Source organism: Cibotium barometz, chromosome 12 (assembly GCF_041138505.1).
Source record: "Cibotium barometz isolate CiBa-2024 chromosome 12, ASM4113850v1, whole genome shotgun sequence".
Taxonomy (NCBI): Eukaryota; Viridiplantae; Streptophyta; class Polypodiopsida; order Cyatheales; family Cibotiaceae; genus Cibotium; species Cibotium barometz.
This window is the reverse complement of record NC_141057.1, coordinates 16,820,402-16,841,525: the sequence shown is the minus strand read 5'-3', so window position 1 is coordinate 16,841,525 and position 21,124 is coordinate 16,820,402. Positions and strand designations below refer to the sequence as shown.

The window sequence follows — 21,124 nt, the reverse complement described above, 5'->3', positions numbered from 1 at the left end:
GGTTGCACACACGCGGAGTTGTACATGATGATGATCTTAAGAACTACACTAGAGACCTTGGACACCTTATCAAACGCAATGTCATCAACGTGTCTACAAAGCCAAGTAAGGCTTTAATGAATCTTTGGAGAAGTACAAGGCTTGACTAGTGGCCAAGGGATTTTATAAATCAAATAATTTGACTCCTAGGAGAGGACTCGGTTATTTTACATGAAAATCTTTAGATTCCCTTTTAACGCCCAAAATTACTAGTTTAGAGTAAATAAAGTTTCAAAAATTACACTTCACATAAGCACATAAGTTGTGAATTTTAAAGATTCACTCAATATTTTTATACTTTAGAGTTTATATAGAAAATACATTTACCAACCTATCTATATTTATACCTTGATATTGACCTCTTGTGTTTTACCCTGAGATGGTAAGAAGTCTACTTTCCTCAATGGAAACCTCAAGAAGATAAACGTCAAGATTTGAGGTCTTGAATTCAAAAAAATAAAAAATAATAATTTTTTACAAGCTACGCAAAGCCGTGTACAGGCTAAAACAAGCTCCTCAAGTGTTCTATATACAAATTAATCTATTCTGTGTAGTGGTTTCACCAAAATCCCTTCAAATGCAAAAATTGATGTATTTTATTTGAGCAAGGCAAGCATGTGATGGTCATCTTTGTGTGGAAAATACTTCATTTTTTATCAGAAACCATGAAGAAAAGATCACACAAAAAGAATAGCTATGTGACAGGGTTTGAAATCACACATCTTGGGCTCATGCATTTTTGTTTGGGAAACAAAGTATGCCAACAATCAGATAGTATATTCATCTCTTAGCAAAAATATGATGGGTAGATACTAAAGGCCTTGAGTATGTAAGGAAGTCGGTTACCGGATAAAGGGCTATGTGAAGCTGTCTGTTGAAAATACCTCTCCACTAGTAGATGAGGATGGAGGCTCACGGGGAGCCTTACTTTCTTGTTCAAGGCGTGCTAAACATCAGCTTTGCAGTTGGTGTGTCAAGCAGATATAAGCTCCAAGGAACCATTGGAAGGTAAGGTTGCAAGTGTGCAGGACAACTATATGCCAACCCATTGATTGCTTTGCTAGCTTTTGCTCATGCATACAGTTGATATGACAGGAAAACATGCCAGTTGCAAGATCATGAATCCCATCAATTTCTTCAGTATCCAGCCGTTTTGTGTTTTTGATTTACCATAAAAAGGCATCCAAGTCCTTATGGCATCAAGGTTATCACCCATTTCTTCTAAACCAGGCCCTATGTGCTTTTCTTTGAGACATGCAAAATAAATGCATGCCTTTGATACTTACTCCCTTTTGCAATGAGTCGCCTTTCTGACACATGCAAAATAAATCCATGACTTTGATACTTTCTGTTACAATGAATGGGCTTCCTATTTTGTGCACTTTTTTCCCTTGCCTTTCCTTCTTTCGCCTACGCAGGATTACCTTGGCTCCATGCTTCACCTCACGTCTCATTTGATCAGCCACAATGGTGAGAGTGTCTGTATGTTTTTTGAGAATTACAATCACCCATTCTTCTGTAGAGGGCTTTGAGCCAGTCATTTTGATGTCACCTTTGCCAACACCAGGCAGGAGATAAGTGTCACATAATTGGCTGTATCCTGTGTAGTCGCTTCCTCAACTTGGCTCTCCTTTTGCCCTTCAAGTTTACCCTTCCCTTTTGTCTCATCTCCTCTCTAGACTTGAGCTCTGCAACTATCACTTGGTTACGCTTCATCTCAGTCAGATGTATCAGCCTGCGGAACTTCTTAGGTCCCAAAGAACCCATGCTTTCCTCTATCTGCTGTAATCCGGATACCAGCCTCGCCGGCATGAAAGCACCACCATGCACTTGCATGGAGTTTATCTCAGGCAGCACAGAGAAGTTTCTGAGCTTCATATCCATACAGTGAGGGGAATCTTTCAGCCAGTGGCGTAAAGAGTAGCCTTTTGCTTCGAATAAGCCTGTTCGTGATTCTGATTTTAAAAACGGAGACCCCATTGTCCAGAGATGAACTTTTACAGTTTGCTCAACAGAGATCCGGTTGCTTGCACTTTGATTGCAACCCGTGACAAGCGTTACAAACTTTGGTGATTCAGGGAATCCTTGAAGTGCAGCATCCTATACATCCAGAATGTATTGTACATCAAAATGAATGTGATTTGGAACTGTTCTACGTAATTATACAAAAAAATGTGTGCGCGTTTTGGTTTTAGGGGAAGATATACACGTTTCTTTTTTCTGAACAGTAAAATCCCTCATTTGCAAGAAAAATACCTGCATCTGGTCAAGCCACAGTGTCAAAGCAACAAGCGCAGCTCCGGCTGACAACCGCCTCAAATCAGCACGCCAATCCTTAACCTGCACTCTAAAGAATGACAATCCAGCCCCCAAATAAGATTTAACAAAGCATTAGATGTAAGAAACAAGATGGTGGCAGCAACGAAAAAAAGAAAGAAAGAAAGTTATATTTACGTCTCCAAAGGACGAAAGGCTGCATGAGACCAAAAGCTTTACATACAAATGAATCCATGAAGTAACTGTATCATGGGAAAAAAACTAGCTACCTAGATAAGACCATCATGAGCTCCAAGGAGAGGCTGAAGCTATACAGATGGATATGTGTTATAATAAAATGGCTAAAAACATGTGTAGGCAAAGCAGGTTGCTTTTACACGTGAAGGGATCCGAAGAGGCTGTCCTTGTGGCAAAGTCCAAGTGACCTGTTGCGCATACAAACACCACATGTCTACTGCTCCAGAGCAAGCCGCATGTGTAGAAATAATGTGCTTTTGCTTTGGAAGATTAGGATTTAGGCTTCATCAACAATGTTGGCAAAAAAGTCCCTTGTGTTTGTTCATGGGGTGTTAAAGTGATAAATTTCAGTACGCTTCCACAAACCATACGTCGGTACGTCCCAACAGTCCTAGGATTAGAACTAGGGACGCAAGATTAGGGTTAGGGTTAACCTAGGATTAGGTTTAAGGATTAGTTGGGACGTGTGCACCTGGAGGGTTCACACATGGGCTAAGGGCCCTGCAAATACTAGCCTAGGGCTAATAATGGCTAAAAGCTTATAAATAAAGCAGGAAAGTTAATAAATATAACAAGGGCCTTGACAGCTCTTCCTAGGGGCAAATGCCCGAGCGCGGACGGGCTTCCAGTTTCCTTCTTTCTTCGCCACTGGGATCTCATGTATAGTTACTAGGAAACGGGAACGCGGGAATGTTTTGGCCCCTGGGAACGGGAACATTTTGAACCCTCAGAACAGGAACGGGAACGCCACATCAGCAAACAAAACTAATGGAATTCTTAAAAATGTCATTTCAAATGATGAATTTTAAGTAGGATAGGCTAAAACTTTGAAAATTTATGTTATGTATGCATAAAAATAGAGGAAAAATGCTTTTTTTTAAAACACATTGTCCTTTTTTTAAAGGATTTTTGGGTCTGTTACCATATGTTACCAAGGGGACGTTTTGGAACTTGGGGGAACATTCCGGAACGTTTCCCCCTGGCCATTCCTTGTGGGGAGACATTCTGGAATGTCTAGGATTGGGGAACGACATTCCCTCTTTCCCTAGAGGGGGAACGGCATTCCCCAATAACTATGAGATTCTCATGGAAGGCGGCCTTCGAGCAACCTTCAATGAGATTATGACTGCACGTGCCATGCTAGACAAGCTCTCAGAGGGTCTGATTCGCTTGATTCCTAAGGAGGGTGGTGACAGATCGGAGATTCGACAGCGCAGACCCATCACCCTCCTTGGGACCGCCTACAAGATTTTGGCCAAGGTCATCAGCCGGAGACTTTAGCCTTTCCTCCCCAACTTGATCCATGACACTCAGACAGGTTTTGCTACGGATCCGAGCATTCTCGACAACATCTTCACTTTCTGGGAGGCGAAAGCTTCGGCCAGGATGCGGCAACAGGACCTCATTGTGCTCCTCCTCGATTTTGAGAAAGCTTATGATAGAGTTGATTGGGCTTTCTGGAGGGCACGATGTACTAAATGGGGTTCCGAGTGGAGTGGATCCACAGTGTTTCAGGCCTCTACTCAGCCTCCCAAGTCAGGTTCTCATTCAAGGAGCCCGAGGTGATAGATTCCCCCTTTCTTGCTCGGTCTGGCAGGGCTGTCCACACTAGCACCATACCTCTTCCTAATCGTCGCCGAGGCCATGAGCAGTTTTCTCTTAGCTTAGGAGACGGGGCTCCAGGGATTGCGTCTCCCAATCCGCACTCAGGAGGAGCTACAAGACTCAGCGTTTGCAGATGACACGGTAGCCTAGAACCTGCTCTCAATAACATCACCAAAAGGAATACATGTCTCTGAGCAAGAGGGGAGAACCTCGTAAGTGAGGGACTGCAGCTAGACAAGCTAGGCAAGCAATGCAAGCAGTGAAATATGAGGGAGGCATGCCGGCTATATATACTCCTAAATGAAGGAAGCCGACTGGTGATAAATACCTCCACGACTAGGGAAAATCCCAAGACCATAAAATGGGGAATAAATATAGGTAAAATATATGTGAGGGGTGACCAGCCCCTCTAACTAACATGGTCAGTCCTAGAGGCTAAAATAGGACACAAAATAGGAAGCCAACAAGTAGGGGATGATGTCTAACACCCCCTCTCAGCACCGAATGCTGAGCAAACTCCAAGAAGCCAGAGACGCCGTCCTCGATCAAAGATGAAAGACTGTAGAAACAGGTACCAAGAAAGCTCCACAAGCAATCTCATCAGCAACTCAACTACAAAAGCAACAGAACAAGCTACCAGGTACACCGCTCCTCTGGAAGAAAACAACCATATAGGCTATGACGTGCTACTCCAAATAATGGTTCCAAACCCAAGTGTAAGAACACTCACCGAAGTCGAATGTCGTGTATCCTGCCTGGAGAAGATAAGAAAAACCCCATAATCAACCAAGATCAAATCCTGTAGATAATCAATCCTGGGAGAAGCAAATTGCTCCTCACAGGAACCCTCAAAAGAAAGAGTCAATTTGCTCCAACTCTGTACCAAGAGTAGCCAAATGTTGTATAAAAGCATCCTCTGAAAAGGTCGGCATCGCAAGATATAAAGACTCTCTAGAAAAGATGGGGTCCATCTACTCAAACTCCATAACATGAGTTGCCCAATACTGTACATAAGTACACGCCACTGAGGTGGGCATCGCAAGATGAAAGGACTCCACATCCCCCTCTGAAAAAAGATATCGTCGGACTAATATAAGCCCAACTTGATTCTGATCCAAATCCAAAAAACTCTGGAAGTACCACTGTGCCCCAGGCACGATTAGCAACCACAGATCCAAAGCATCCCACCGGGTCCAAAAAACCATCCTCCAAAACAACAAGCTTGCAGAACTGGCAAGGGGAGGAGCATCCTCAGAAGCATCACAAAGAGAGGCGGAGGTAGACTCCTCACAATGAGAAAGGGAAGCAGGAATATAATCTCGACACACGGATCCTCTCGCGGGGTCACGACTGCAACCGAGCTCTTTGCTTGAGTTGCAGATGCGTGCATTGGAGATCCGACAACGTGAAGACGAAGCCATGCGACGAGTAGAACACGAGCGTTACCTAGCAGCTTTGGACGCCAAATTGACACCGGCGGCACCCTCGACTCATTTTCCCGAGAAAATGAACTTCAGTAAGTATAATGGTAAACTCGACCCCACAACTCTTTATTCATGGTTGCATTAGTTTGAAGCTTACTTTGCCACAATTAGAAAGACAAATACTGACAGAGTGATCTTAGCTAGTTGGTACTTGGAAGGTGAGGCCATCCCTTGGTGGACTCAGTGGGCTCATGCCCACACTAGATTAGGTATGGCAGCTTATGTGTGGGACGAGTTTGTCCGCGACCTTAAGCAGCGGTTTCTACCGCCCCACTAGCTTGAGCGACTCCAAGACGAGTTCAGGGGAGCGCGTCAGAACGCACAACCAGTCCTTCAGTTTGCCAATAGAATTTTGAATTTATGTTTGCAATTAGGCTTATCTGATTTAGACAAGAAAGGGCAATTTTTGTATGGCCTTGACACGCAAATCCAGTGGGAGGTGCGTATGTTTAGGCCAGCCACCTTTGAAGACGTACTCTCACTTGCGCAGAGTGCAGAAATAAATAAACTCTACTCAGGTTCTCTGAAAAGATCACTGCTCTCCTCCAAAAAACTGGAAACTCCTGTCACAAAAGAAAGTCTCCACATATACAAAACAGCTTCTGAAACTAATCCTCAAGTGAAGTAGCTGGAGATAGGCCCCCTCTGAGTGCAGAAACTCTTGTGGGAAGCAAAACGCAGCCAAAACACTGCTATCCAGCAACACACCGCCAATAGAAGGCAAGGACATGTAGAAACCGGGAAACCGTGTAGGCCAAGAACAAAACACAAGTATATATGCTCCAAAATCAGCAAAACGCTGACTGAAATCTGAAATTCAGAATCCTCCTCGAGTACCAAATTGCCTCCAAAGCCACAATCCAAACAGGAAACCCTCTCTGCAAGTGATCTGTGTCCACTGGAGAAGAAAACGCAGCCAAACAAGGGGCTACAAACCTGAAAATTCAGGTCAACCAGTGTCCACACCTCCTATGAGGAAAAACGCTGAAGAGAAGGTACCTTCGGGTCCAACAGATGAAGCCCAAGTGAAGGTAGAGCTACCAGCAAAATCGGTTCAGAAAAACACAGCAACCATGGCTGCAAATCTGAAAATGCAGAGGTATAAGGGGCTGCAGAACGGGCTGAATATGGAAACGCTGAAGCCTCAGATCAAGAACTGTTGCAGAGAACAATCAGGGGGTGGGAGGGATGGCACAAGATAACCAGAAAGAATAGGCAAAAGGAAGCCCAGAGAGCTCCAAGATCAGGGCTGGGAAAGCAAGCCCAAACAGGCCAAAAAACGCAGCCTGTTTGGTACAGCTATGTTGTTGTCCAATCTTGAAAAAAAAAACGCCTAAAAACCCCTGGAAGGTGCCACCAAGAAGGACAGGTATGCTGTCCAAAAAAAAACACCCTTGTCAAGCTGCGAAGAAGCAGCAAACTGACGCCCTGAAAAGAGAAAACTGCAGCCCACTGGATGGGGATCAATCAGCCCTTGAAGAAACGCAAGCTTCAACGCATGAACACAAAAAACGCAGATCTGTCCATGGGCGGAAAAACGCAGATATGAAGAGGTAGAGGAGGGAGCATCCAACGCTGAAAATCACCGACGCTCTGATACCATGATAGAATGTGCAGCAGAAGAAGGGAAAGTGGAAACACGAGAGAGAGAGAGAGAGAGAGAGAGAGAGAGAGAGAGAGAGAGAGGAAACACAGGTGAGAACTTGCTCTCAATAACATCACCAAAAAGAATACATGTGCTTGAGCAAGAGGGGAGAACCTCTTAAGTGCGGGACTGCAACTAGACAAGCTAGGCAAGCAATGCAAGCAGTGAAATATGAGGGAGGCATGCCGGCTATATATACCCCTAAATGAAGGAAGCCGACTGGTGATAAATACCTCCACGACTGGGGAAAATCCCAAGACCATAAAATGGGGAATAAATATGGGTAAAATATATGTGAGGGGTGACCACTCCCTCTGACTAACAAAAATAGGACACAAAATAGGAAGCCAGCAAGTAGGGGATGATGTCTAACAAACTTCAAAGAAACTACTGAAAAATTATTAAGGTAAGATGCCACATTCTCACCAACTTTCTCCTTTACCTCATCCGATTCTTTCTGCACATCTACTTCAAAGTTTGCGGGTAAAAACTTCTTGTTGAACATAGCCTTGAAGTAAGTCCATGTCTTCGGCTTGGTCCCTTCTTGTATCACATTAAGCCACCAATTCAAGGTGGCATCCTTCAAATGCATACGAACCATTCGAAGCTTTGACTTTGCAGAGTAGTCATCTCCTCCAAAAGCAGCATCAAATTATTTAACAAAAGATAATGCTTTTTGTGTATCCTGTTTTCCATGAAGAGCATCAAACTTGACACTCTTCTCTTCCGGCTTGAAGTCCATCTTTCCGATTGATGTAGGCTCCTTCCTTTCTTTTCTTTACCTGTTCCGATCAATCTGCATATGAGAAAGCACGCCTGGGAATAGCCTCCATGTCTCCTCCACGAGAAGCGGGAACGGGTAGCTCTAGATTCTTCTCCTTTGCCTCGAAGATAAGCTTTAGCAGCTTCAACTCCTTCGGCTTCGGTGGCTTAATCCTTGATGAAATCTTCAAACATCCGAGCCCTTCTATGTCTTGTTCCTTCTTGGCTCTCCAAGCAAGGAATTCTTGGTCTTGAAGAAACTGTTTGATCTGCTGAAAATCTCAGTACTCTACCCGATGTCATGGTCGCGGTCTCATGAGAAATAGATTGATGGCCTTGGTTCCCATCTTGAAGTCCTCTATTGGCCTCATAATTGTTCCCTTCATTAGGCCATTGGTATCCCTCTACCCAAGAAAGTTTCTTCAAGAGAAATCTTGCTCTGATACCACTGTAAGCCCAACGGGCCGTGCCGTGACAGATTCAACTAATTGTCCAAGAGAAAAAGATAGAGGGAGAGGGGAGAGAGAAGGGTATAGAAAACTTACACAGTACACCACACTGAGCGGAGAAAAGACCCCGACCCCCTTCAGGAATTTATTTAGGAACAATCCACGGGCTTTTCCAAGCCAGGACCAATACAATCAATGAATACAATATCAAACAAATATGTCGATGAAGAAATCTAAGTCGAAGTCGATGTCAAGACACAAGATCTCTAATGCCGAGCACACCACAAGGATGAGGTAAAGCAAAGAGATGGAATCCTCGGGTCTGTGAAGAGATGAAATGCTAGTGTTCATCCCATGGGCAAGTGAAGTGTTTGTTGCTTGCAAAGTACTGTAGGCGGACAACAAAAAAAAAGGATCGAGCACCCACTAAAAATTTAACATATAAAACTTCTCCCCTCTCTCTCTCTCTCTCTCTCTCTCTCTCTCTCTCTATATATATATATATATATATATATATATCTCCCTCTCTGTTTATGTGTCTCTCTCACTTTCTATAACTTTACCTCTCTATGTCTCCTCTTCACTTGATCCATCACTCTCTCCCCTCCTCTTCAAAGAATAAATTTATGTGGTGATGAGAAGCATTTCAAATTTTGTAGAGTGAGAAGCGTTTCAAATTTCTTAAATTTTAATTATTTCGTTGTTTTTTTGGTGAGAAGCCTTTTTAATTTCTTTCATTTTATTTATTTTTTTCACATCAACATGGCCATCACTCTAAGTATAAATTGGGTCAAGTTCAAGTCCAAGTCCAAGTCCAAATCCAATTCTAAGTCCAAATCCGAATCTGAGTCCAAATCCAAGCCCAAATCCAAGTCCAAATCTTAAACCTCAAAGATGTCCAAGGGATCTCAATACCCAATATCTGAAGAAGAACCTCGAAAAAGCAAAACACCAAAGTGGCGGATATGAGTGCCCGACTACCAATCTCCTTGTCGAGGATCAGGAGGACGTTGCTGGCAGCTTGATACGGCGAGCAACACTGCACATACGGCAGCGCCGACACTACACAGGCTTGATGTAGCGCCGGGGGACGGTGCACACAACTGACAAGGGCATAGTCACAAGGGAACGTCGTTCCTAGCTCTTGGAATGGAGGAACGCGTTCCATAGAGAGAGTCGTTCCCAATCCCGTTCCGAAAGGGCACCGCAGAACGTGTAAGAAATGTAAGTGAACTATGTATCATGTAGAACACATCTATTCATTATCATGGCCATTAATGAGATAGTTTGAGGTTTTCTTTACTATGTCTCTTTCCAAAGCATTTACAGATATCTAAGGTAAATTTATAAACACATTTATGCAATGATGTGGCTTTCTCGATTCCGTTCCCTTTTATTTAAGCTTGCTATTCCCATTCCAAACAGTTGTCCATTCCCCAAAACTTCTTTCCCATTCCCTTGTGACTATGGGTCACCAGGGCGGTGCAACAAGAAGGCGCAGACATTTCCAAACGAATGAAGAGGATGGTGAGGCTGAAGATGGTGATGTTGATGATGATCTCCACAAACTTCACCCACTTGATGCCCAAACAAGAGGGCTCTAGCTTCTTTTAAACTTGGGGAGGGCCTTGCTTTTTGCCAAAAGCAATACTTTATGCTTTGCTTTTCTCTTTTTGCTTTAATATTTTAGTAATAATAAAATATTGCTCATCTTTTGCCAAAGTTCTTGATTTATTGCCTTTCTAGCTTCAGGGCCTTGCTTTTTGGCCCTGGAGCTACTTTTTGAAAAAGCGACTTTTAGCTTTTTGATCCAACTTAGTCTCCTCTTTGCAATGTGCCCTTGGCTTGCGGTCAACTAAGTTTGACTTTTTTGCTTTTCCCTGCTTTTTGACCAAAACTAGTGCTTTTTCCTGTGCCAATTTTACGGACCTTGTTTCCATGCTGTCCATGTGTCCGGGCATGAGTTCCATTATGTGAAAAAGAGCTAGGAGGGCCAAATAGTTACAAAGGGGCTGCGCTTTTGCTGAATCTGGGCGCCTACTGTGTGCTGTCCTACAGCCTGAATAGGGCTGTCCGCCACCTTTTGTGACTTCCCCTTTCTCGAGTGAAAAGTTAAGAGAGGCTCTTTGGGCCATGCCTCCAAGCGGCAAGTGCCCCGGAGTGGACGGCCTTCCAGCTTCCCTCTTCCTTCATCATTGGGACCTCATGGAAGATGGTTTTCGCCGTTCGGGCTGCCTTCAATGAGATCATGATCACTCGCTTCATGCCAGGAGGGGCTCATTCACCTGATTCCCAAGGAGGGTGGTGACTGTTTGTAGATACGATAGTGGGGCGCCATCACGCTCCTTGACAGTGCTTTGCCAAAGCCATCAGCCACCACGTTCAGCCTCACTTTCTAGATTTGATTCATGGCACCCAAACCGCAGTGCTGTTCTTGGACTTTGAGAAAGCCTACAAAGTAGATTGGGCTTTCCTAGAGGGCACCATGCTTGGATTGGGATTCCCAGCAGGCTGAGTCCTGATTCATCCGCCCCAACGAGGTCCTCATTCAGGGGGCCAAAGAAGCCAGATTCCTGTTTCCAGATCAGTCTGCCAGGGTGTCCACTCACTCCCTTCCTCTTCCTCTTTGTTGCAGAGGCCATGAGCACTTTTTTGTCAGCCCAGGGGACCAGATCACAGGGTCTTCACCTCCCCATCGGATCCCAAGAGGAGCTGCTAGACTCCTCTTTAGCAATTTATTATCCTGATCAGCAATGCATAAGTCTCTTTCTTCTCAAGGTGACACAATTTGATGACTTCTAAAGAGACCACTCATTAATCATGAACACTTGATATGTATTTCATTCAAAATGCATTCCTAGCTGCCATCCATTTCGTTGGATGTATCTGTGTCCAAGTTGCCTGTTAGAGAGTCTGCTGCTAATCGCTGGGTTCTCAGGGGTTGGATGGCCAAAAAGGGAAGTGGCAGGCCTCCAAGTGCAAGTTGGCTGCATACGACCTGATTTGGCCATTAAAAAAAGTATAACTTCACCAAGGTCATCATTTATACATAACCAGCCCACATCCACCTACTGTCCGGCCACCCACCTGCCAACGTTGCTCACTTGGCCAGCCTGCCTTGATTGGAGGCTGCCCACCTTGCCTCTGGATTAAACCCGCAACCGTGCCAACCTTGTTGTCAATTATGGCTGCAAACTCCAACTGCCATAACGAGAGGTGATCCTCAAGCAAGCATACCTTCCCTCCACTTCCAGGTAGACAAAATGATTTGAAAAAAGGAAATCACTCACAAAACTGCCTAGTTCTAATAAGTAATTTGCAAAAATCAAACTAACCTCAAAAATCAAACTAACCTCAAAAGCAGTCTTACCTTGCCATTGTTGAGGAATATATCTTCCTCTGAATAGCCACCGTGAAAAGTCTTCCAGCAGTGGCACGCATTTGGAATGCCCATAGAAGATCTAAGAGAACATTTGCCAAACCTAAACCAGCCTCCTGTCCAAAATCCTCCAGCCCTTGCAAGATCTGGTCAAACTCAGCTACAAGGCCAAGATTTTTCTCTTTTAGCAATCTGCTGGATCACGACAAGAGAGAAGAATCAGAAAAAGTCCAAAGGATTCATCCAAACATTGCACTAATCTTATGATTAGTCGTAATTACCTTAGTGGAAGCGAAAACCCCACATCAGCCAATACACTCAAGAGCCTGACTGCTTCACAGCTTTCCTTACAATGGCTTGCTGCACCTACTACTGCTGTCCATATCATATAGTCAGGCTCAAACCCTTCGTGTTTCATACTTAACAGCTTTCCAATGGCCTGCTCATTATCTTTGTTCCTCAGGTATGCATTAACAACACCAGCATACTGTAAAGGTCCTGGGCTAAATCCTGCTTCCTGCATAACATCTAAAACTGCTTCTGCCTGCTTTGGATCACCTCCCTTTCCATAGGAGTCCATAAGCACGTGGAATGTTCCAAGTGTTGGGGCAATATTGGCAGCTCTCATTTTACTAAGTATCTTCTTAACCTGTTCAGGCTGACCCACATTCCGGTAGACGTTCATCATGGCATGGAACACCTTATAGTTCAGCTTGCAGCCAGATTCATATGCATCCTTGAAGAGGACCTCTGCAGCCTCTAGCATGCGCAGCCGTCCGCATGCTGATATCAATGCGGTATATGACTCAACATCAGGCGCAAATCCTGCCTTCTCCATCTGCCGAACTATAGCTAGTGCTTCTTGAATTTTCAAGCACTTGCTATAAAGCCAGATCAAAGAGTTGAACGTGTAACTGTCAGGGGAGCACCCCGCAGCCTGCATTCCAGTAAACACTTCAGCTCCTTTCCTGTAGTACCCCAATTTTCCATAAAGTGTAATCATACTGTTATAGATGGTAACGTCTGGGGAGAAACTGTCTGACTCCATCTCTTTGATCATGTTCTCAGCATCCCTTACAAGTTTTACCCTTGCAAACAACAGAATCAAGCTCTTATACACCTGCATGTTTGGGAGGTAGCCAGCGCCTTTTAGCTCTTGGAATACTACTTTTGCCACTTGGACCTTGCCCTCATTCACAGAAGAATCAAGAATGGCCAAGAAAATGTTCTTGCTTGGACTGACTCCATATTGGCGCATCTCTTGAAGGACATTGCAGATTTCCCTAGGTCTTCCAGCATTGATAACTGCTTGCAACATAGCAATACACGTACATGCTGTTGGCATTTTCCCATCAGCAATCATTTCAGCAACAGCAAATCTGGCATTCTCATACTCTCCACAGATTGCAAATGCAGAAATCAATGTATTCCAAGCTTTGAGAGAGGGTCTGTAGCCTGCTTCTTGCATCTCTCTAAATGTGCTTTCCGCCCTCTCCCAAAGATGTTGCTTGCCAAATGCTTCAATCCGAGAGATAAATGAACCTAAGGTCAAGTGTGTATTCGCTTCACGTGTCAAGCTACTCACCGATCCATGCCCTGAGTCTACAGCACCTAGCTTGCCATACGCAGATGTTACACACTTCTCGCATACCTCATCCAGTTCAATGCCAAAAGATTGCATTTCAGAAGACACTAGCATGACTTGATCTAGCATCTCAGCATCATCAAACAAAGTGATTAGGATTCTATAAGTATCCAAACTTAAAGGTTTTGCACTGGTTCTAACCTTCTCAAGTTCATCTTTGACTGCAACAACCTGCTTGGCTTTGGCAAGCATTGCAATTACAGCCTCGTGCATCAAAGGGCCCAGCTGAGGGGCCAAGCTGGACAAAGAACCAACAAATAATTGTGCTTCATGGTACTTTCGTAAAGCACCAAAAGATTGCAATACATCAAGAAGTAGCTGCTCACTGACGCCTGATCCTTGTGCAAGAGCAGATTCCAACAACTGCGAGGCTCTTTCGGGTAAATCAGCATTCATGAATGTGGCACACATTTCAGCACACGTGAACCCAGAGCTGATTAAATCATTGCTAACAACTTCCACTTCCTTTGACAGGCCCTCCTTTGAGAACCACTGCAACAAGGTTCCATAAACACCCAACTCGGGCACAAAACTCCGCTTGACAGCCCTCTGGTACATTGCCATTCCTTTCTGCGGCTGGCTGGCCTTCTGCAAGACGTCTAGCATGAGACAGAATGCGAGATTGTCTGGAACGATCCCTGTTTGGAGCATGCAGTCATACGTGGATTGTGCTTCAGCAGACTTGCCCACCTTTGCATAAGCATAGATCATAGCACTGAATGCTTGCAATGTGGGTCTAACCTCAGAGTCTGCCATTTCCTGGAAAACGTTCTCTGCTTCATTGACCACTTCAGCTTTTCCCAATGCATCAATCAGCACCGTGAAAGTCACCGCATCAGGACGACAGCCCTCGTTTCTCATCTCATGATACAATGAGAGAGCTTTCTCATGCAATCCAAGCTTCCCATACATGGATATCATTGTATTGTAAGTGATCTCATCTGCTCTGCAACCAGCTTCACTCATCTGCATCCGAACTTTATCAACATCATCCACCCTTCCACCCTTGGCAAATGCATAGAGGACCGAATTGTACGTCACCGCATCTGGAACCAAACCTTTTCTTTGAATGACGTCAAAATATTCTATAGCAATGTCTTCTTTACCTGATGATCTTCCATATAGTGAGATCATGGCATTGTATGTCCATAGATCAGGTTCACATCCGTAGATTTTCATGTTGTGAAATATCTTCTCAGCCTCAGCACAATCGTTTCTTGAAGCGCACGCACTGATAAGAGTGTTGTAAGTAATGACATCGGGTGTCAATCGGTCCTTCTTCATATCCTTCAGTAGTTGTACAGCCATTCCAGGCAACAATCCAGCTTTGCAACGGGCATTGATGACTGTGTTATAAGTAATCAGGTCTGGGTCACAACCCTTCTCCTTCATAAGAGTGAGAAGCTCTTGCACTTTGTGGCAGTAGCCTTGTCTTGCATACACACTCATCATAGCATTGTAGACCTGGACACAATTGCCTACACCCGGCTCTGCCCTATCAAAAATTTCTTTGGCAAGAGAGACTTGGTGAACTCTACTTAAAATACTCAACATTCCTGCAAGCATTCTAGCATTCGGCTTATACCAATGCCTTAGGTTGTACCACTCATATAACTCCAGGGCTCGATGCCAGTCAGTGTCCCCAACGCGTTTCAGCACAAAACACATGTCAGTCGGTGCAAGTTGCTCATGCCACTCCTTCAACAAATCTGCCACAGAATCCTTCGGCCCTAAGTTACATATTGCCGATGACAGCCTCTGCACCCTCTCTCTCCAATCCTTGGCTTTCTTGAGGGCTAATTTGGACAATCTGATCAACCTACCATTAGGACGGCGTGGGCGGGCCTTAGGTTCAATCAGGTCGGCAACAAAGGAGCTCTGTGCTGCAATGGATGGGTGAGATTTACCATGTGCAGCAATGTACGGGTTCAGGGGGGGTGTGAAGCCTGTGATCGTACTGCGGGGGGGATCGATGGGATTATGGTCATGGCCATCAGTAAGGGCATCAACGCCATCGTCATGGGCATGATGGGCATCATCAAGGGCACGATGAACATCAGCTTCTTTGGCAAGGGTTATCCAATCTAAAGTCTTCTCGGGCTCTTTGACCTGCAGGTCAGGCCACCTGACTGAAGGAGAAGCACGGCTGTAGCTGAAAGCTCTGCGTGAATCTGGTGCAGAAACGGTTGACTGTGGTTCAACAGAAGAGGTAGCAGCAGCAAATATGGGTGCTCTTAGGCAAGACACAGCCAGCATGCTGAGAAACCCTGAAACTCCTGTTGATGTTGCTACTGTAGCCCACTTACTAGTTGAATTGAAGCAAGCGCATGCTGCGCGTGAACAAGTACTCACTGAGGCTAGCTTATGTGCAGTCCTCTTCTAGCATTGCTTCCCAGTCATACTTCAACTAATATTTTCTCAATTTATAATAATGTAGGTGACCCACGTTTGTGTATACATCTATGCATATGTATGTGTGCCAGCGAGTGTGAGTGTGTGTGTGTGTTTGTATATGTTTATGTGCATGTGTGTATGTGTGTATGTGTCTATGGTGACTCTCTCACATAGATGTGTGTATGTGTGTATGTGTCTATGGTGACTCTCTCACATAGATGTGTAAGTCTCTCTCTCACATGCATTCTCTTTATGTCTCTGTCACGTGCATAGACACAACCCTCGCTCACACACATGTACTCTCTCTCTCTTCTCACACTCGTCTCACATATACACTCTCTCACACACACACACATATATACATCCACCCACACACACGTGCCCTCCACATGGACGTGTGTGATTGTGTGTATGCGTACATATGTGTATGAATGTATTTATATATCGCTCCTCTACTTGGCTCACTCACTCCTCTCCTTGGCTCGTGGAAAGGGAGATGGCTAGAGAGAGTGACACATGGTAGGGGGAGAAACTTGTGCTTAATAGAATAGATAGATATAAATTGCTAATAGTGTCTCACACAGAGAACTTGCAAACCATCAATGATCAAACCGCTCATCTACCAGCCTCTCCCTGAAATGTTTCTGGCGTGGATGTTCTCTCAAGTTTCCTTGGGTGGGGAAAACTAGATGTCCAAGAGTTTGGGTGGAGACCCTAAGAAAACTAGATGTCTAAGGGCTGGGGCGAGCAGAGTTTATTGATGTTTTTGATGGATTCTCTAACATTTTTAGCATTGTAGCTTTTTTTTCCCAAGTACTTGGCAACAAGGGACAGTGTGTATCCACCCTATGGAACTCCAAGGTTCTCATTTTTACCTATGCATTTACTTTAAAATCAACAAATAATTTACCTCAAAAGTTGGATCACATTGTTGGCCATGTCTTGCTTATTGCCATCTCCCCTTTGCATTTGACATCAGTTTTTTCTATTAAAGATTTTAGGGTAGATGGGATTCATACCTTCATAAATTGAGGTAAACCTTCCATTTGATCTTGGCACATCAATGACGATTTATTACGTGTATAGAATTAAGTATATTAGTTGTTGTGAATAAATACCAAAGTGTTATTTTTTGGTTTCCATTTATTTTTTATGAATGTCTGAGGCAAAGAATTAAATTTAAAAGGGTTTAAGAGGGTTTTTTACAACTTATCAAAATAAATGATATAGCAATTTGTATGTGTGCCATTTAGTCTCTTTGCATGCCTTCTCTTTTTCTTTGGTTGTGTGTCTGGGGCTGCAGCAATGCTCTCCTATGTTGTCTTTCTCTTTTGTCAACTAATGTCTATGGGTTTTTCTTTGGGACCTCATGAGGGCCCTAATCTCTCTCTCTCTCTCTCTCTCTCTCTCTCTCTCTCTCCCTCTCTCTCTCTCAGGCCTCAAGAGGACGCTTAAGGAGAGAGAAGCTTACATCCCCACAGTTGAGAATAGCAAGTGATGTTGGGTGAATGTTGAGAGCAAGGGGAAGTGTTATGTGATCCTCAAGTGAAGTAGCAAATGTTAGTCATAGGTTCAAAGGTCCCCAAAAGTGATGTAAAAGTGGAGGAAAATTTGGAATGTCCAACTCAAAGGGTGCCCAAAGGAAGGCGTCTAGAATCAAGTGAGAAGAGGACCCAAGTGGGTGCTCACTTTAAGGGAGATGGTCCTCAAATCTAGACAAGATTAAGGGATGACTTAATCAAGTTTATGAGTCACAATTAGTGGATAATGAAGATGTACTCGAGCTTATAGATAGGCCTCAATCTAATGTAATGATATATGAGTTTTTGTTTTATCTTTCATCTTGTCATGATGCCACAGTTTGTCATTTACCTTAATCTCATTCTTGCATGTCAAAATGTTAATGTTAATCCATTTCTACACACCATAATCCTCTCTAGGCAATTCAAGTTAGTATTGGAGCCAACCATCATCCCTTGATCATCCATGCATCCTAGGGTAACTTCAGTTAGCTAAATCATTATTATCATAATTAGTCATTAACCCAAAATTTTCCCTCTTTTCCCAAGCTCTCAAATCATCAAAAATCAAGGTGTTTGGGCACATCTGTAGCAAGGAGGCTTCACTTGATGCATCTATAACATTCCCCAAGGCTTCAAGACATCAAAGGAGGGTGTGATGTGATCAAGAAAATCATTCAAAAACATCCCTCAAGGTGACGGCAAAATCTTTAGCACAAGAGAGTAAAAATTGATCCTTTTCATCATATATGCAGCATGGTTGTTTGAGCCATGGCTTCATCATATAGCTTGTGGAGGATGTATATGTTACTTTGTTGAGCACAAACAATAAATATTTGAGCTTTAACCTTTAAATCATTCTTTAGTTTGTTAATAAAAAATTATATCTATTAATTATGTGATTAGTGCTAATCACAATTGGTTTTGTGTATTCAGCTCTACCATTGGGATATTACTAAAGCCTTGTGCATCAAATTGCTTTTCCCCTTTGTTGAGCACAAATAACAAATATTTGAGCTTTAATCTTCAAATCATTCTCTAGCTAGCAAAAAATTGCCTCTATTAATAGTGTGATTAGTGCTAATCACAATTGGTTTTGAACTCTACCATTGGGGTGTTGCTAAAGCCTTGTGCATCAAATTCCTTTTCCCCTTTGGTTTGGTGCTCTAACTCGCTCTCTCCAAACATAGTATTCTCTGGTTTAACAATTTTTTGAAATTTTAAAGAGTTAATCATACAGAATTACTCCTATAACATCTCCTCTCTTTGTAAGGGACTAGACACTAGCACTTGGTCATTCCATTGCTAAGACCTTCCCATCATCATAGAGAAATCATGACAAGTTTCCACACATGGTGTGTCTCTTGATTGAAGAGGAGAAAATACTTAATGCCAAAATGGGGGGGACCTTCATCACATAAGGACACATGAGAAGGAATTCTTTGCCAAGCCGAAGCAAAGTGCAACCTTTGTGGCAAATAGGCCCAAAGAGGCACATGTGATAATAAATGACTAAGAGTGTAGATTTAGTGTATGTATGGTGGTGGAGTTCATCACTTGAGGGGGAGTTTTGAGAATAGCAAGTGATGTTGGGTGAATGTTAGAAGCAAGGGGGAGAGTTTTGTGGTCCTCAAATGAAGTAACAATTGTACTAGTCATAGGATAGGTCCAAAAGATATGTAAAAGTGGAGGAAAATATGGAATGTCCAGCCCAAAAGGGTTGCCCAAAAGAAACATCTAGAATTAGGTGAGAAGAGGCCCCAAGTGGGTGCTCTCTTCGAGGAGATGGTCGTCAAATCTAGGCAAGATTAGGGGATGGCATAATCAAGTTTATGAGTCACTAAAGGAGATGTACTCAATCCTATAGGAAGACCTCAATCTAACGGAATTATATATTTCATCTTATCAAAATTTTGCTAATCTTTGATCTTATCATTATGCCATAGCTTGTCATTTGCCTTAATCTCATTCTTTAATTCTTATTATGCAAAATGTTGATGTTAATCCATTTCTACACACCTGAATCCTCTCTGGGCATGAAATTTAAGTTAATATCAAAGCCAACCATCATCCCTTGATCATCTAGGCACCCTAGGATAGCATTCTAGGATAACTTTAGTTAGCTAAATCATTAGCAACCTAATTAGCACCATTAATCTAATTTTTCCCTCTTTTCCCAAGCTCTCAAATTCAAAAAAATCAAGGTGTTTAGGCACATTTATAGCAAGGAGGCTTCACTTGGTGCATTTACAACATTCCCAAAGCCTTCAACATATCAAAGGAGGTGTGATGTGAGCAAGCAAATCATTAAAGGCAACGGAAAAATTTCCAACATAAGAGGGTAAAATTAATCATTTTTGTCATATCTAGCATGCTTGTTTGAGCCATGGCTTCATCATATAGCTTGTGGAGGATATTTTTTTATCACAAACAACAAATATTTGTGCTTTAGTCATCAAATCATTCTCTAGTTTGTAAACTAAAAATATCAATCTTTTAACAATGTGATTAGTGCTAGTCAAGCTGGTTTTTTGAGCCATTAAGGGTGGCTTAACTCTTTATCATTTAGGTGTTTCTAAAGCCTTGTGCATCATTAAATTCATTTCCCCTTTGGTTTGGTGTTCTAACAAACAGGGTATTCTCTGGTTTAATAATTTTTTGAAATTAGGAAGAGCTAATCATACAAAATTACTATAGCATCTCTCTCTCTTTGTAAGGGATTAGACACTGCATTGGGTCATTCCCCAACCTCTTTCACCAACCCACTCATTGTATTGTATACCTACCTACCCTTGTGCAAAAATTCAATCCCTAAGCCAACATTGTAGCCAAAAGAGGCACATGTGATAGTCCACTCTAGTAAATGACTAAGAGTGTAGATCCAGTGTATGTATGGTGGTATGAGTTCATCACTTATTGAGGGGGAGCATTGAGAATAGTAAGTGATGTTGGGTGAATAAACAAGGGGGAGTGTTATTTGACACTCAAATGAAGTAACAATTGTACTAGTCATATGACAAAGGTCCAAAGGTCCAAAAGATCCGTAAAAGTGGAGGAGAATGTGTCCACCCCAAAAGGGTGCCCAAAAGAAGGCACCTCAAATTAGGTGTGAAGAGGCCCACTTCAAGGGAGATGGTCCTTAAATCTAGGCAAGATTAATCAAGTTATGAGTCGCACAATTAGTAGCTAATGGAGATGTACTCAACCCTATATAAAGGCCTCAATATAATGGAATAATAGATGAGTTTTTATCGATCTTTCATCTTGTCATTATGTCATAGCACTTGCCTTAATCTCATTGTTGCATTCTTAGTATGTTAAAATGTTGACATTAATGCATCTACACATCCTAATCCTCTCTAGGCATGAAATTCAAGTCCCACGTTATAGTTGATTATCACATTGGGATGTGAGTCCTAGCAGTGAGTTTGTCTTGGGGATCGTGTATATAGCTCACATGGTCTTATAGACTTTTGTTTCTCAAGTGACAATGATTGGTTTGCCTTTTTGTTTGAACCTAGTCTTTTACCTTCAGAGTTCTCACCCAATTTTTGGTTACAACAATAAATGTTGGTCTATGGTTACATTTTTTAGCATTTTTATCAGCTCCTTTATTGAGGAATATCTTTGCTTGAACAATCTTCTTATCTCCCTCAAATATCCTTCTATTAAAACTAAGTTGGTACTT

General features: G+C 43.0%; 1 protein-coding gene across 2 annotated transcripts; it reads right to left on the bottom strand.

Moving 5' to 3' along the window:
- Window positions 1-472: 472 nt before the first annotated feature.
- EMB1270 (Pentatricopeptide repeat (PPR) superfamily protein) lies at window positions 473-15,971 on the bottom strand. 2 transcript variants are annotated; one of them, XM_086806156.1, is made up of 4 exons: window positions 12,159-15,971; window positions 11,869-12,069; window positions 2,296-2,386; window positions 473-2,139 (listed from the first exon to the last, which is right to left on the bottom strand). In XM_086806156.1, exons 1-4 carry the CDS (start codon window positions 15,776-15,778, stop codon window positions 1,621-1,623), a joined length of 4,431 nt encoding a protein of 1,476 aa, XP_086662282.1. In that variant the 5' UTR covers window positions 15,779-15,971; the 3' UTR covers window positions 473-1,620. The 2 variants fall into 2 exon arrangements, with proteins under 2 accessions (XP_086662282.1, XP_086662281.1); XM_086806155.1 differs by having other exon boundaries at window positions 11,869-12,072; window positions 12,159-15,964.
- Window positions 15,972-21,124: the final 5,153 nt, after the last annotated feature.

Coding starts and splice junctions, on each gene's coding strand:
- EMB1270 (XM_086806155.1), bottom strand. CDS start 15,778: ATGCTGGCTGTGTCTTGCCTAAGAGCACCCATATTTGCTGCTGCTACC. Junction 12,073..12,158: donor GGGTTTTCGCTTCCACTAAG/GTAATTACGACT, acceptor GTCGTGATCCAG/CAGATTGCTAAAAGAGAAAA. Junction 2,387..11,868: donor TATTCCTCAACAATGGCAAG/GTAAGACTGCTT, acceptor GTCATTCTTTAG/AGTGCAGGTTAAGGATTGGC.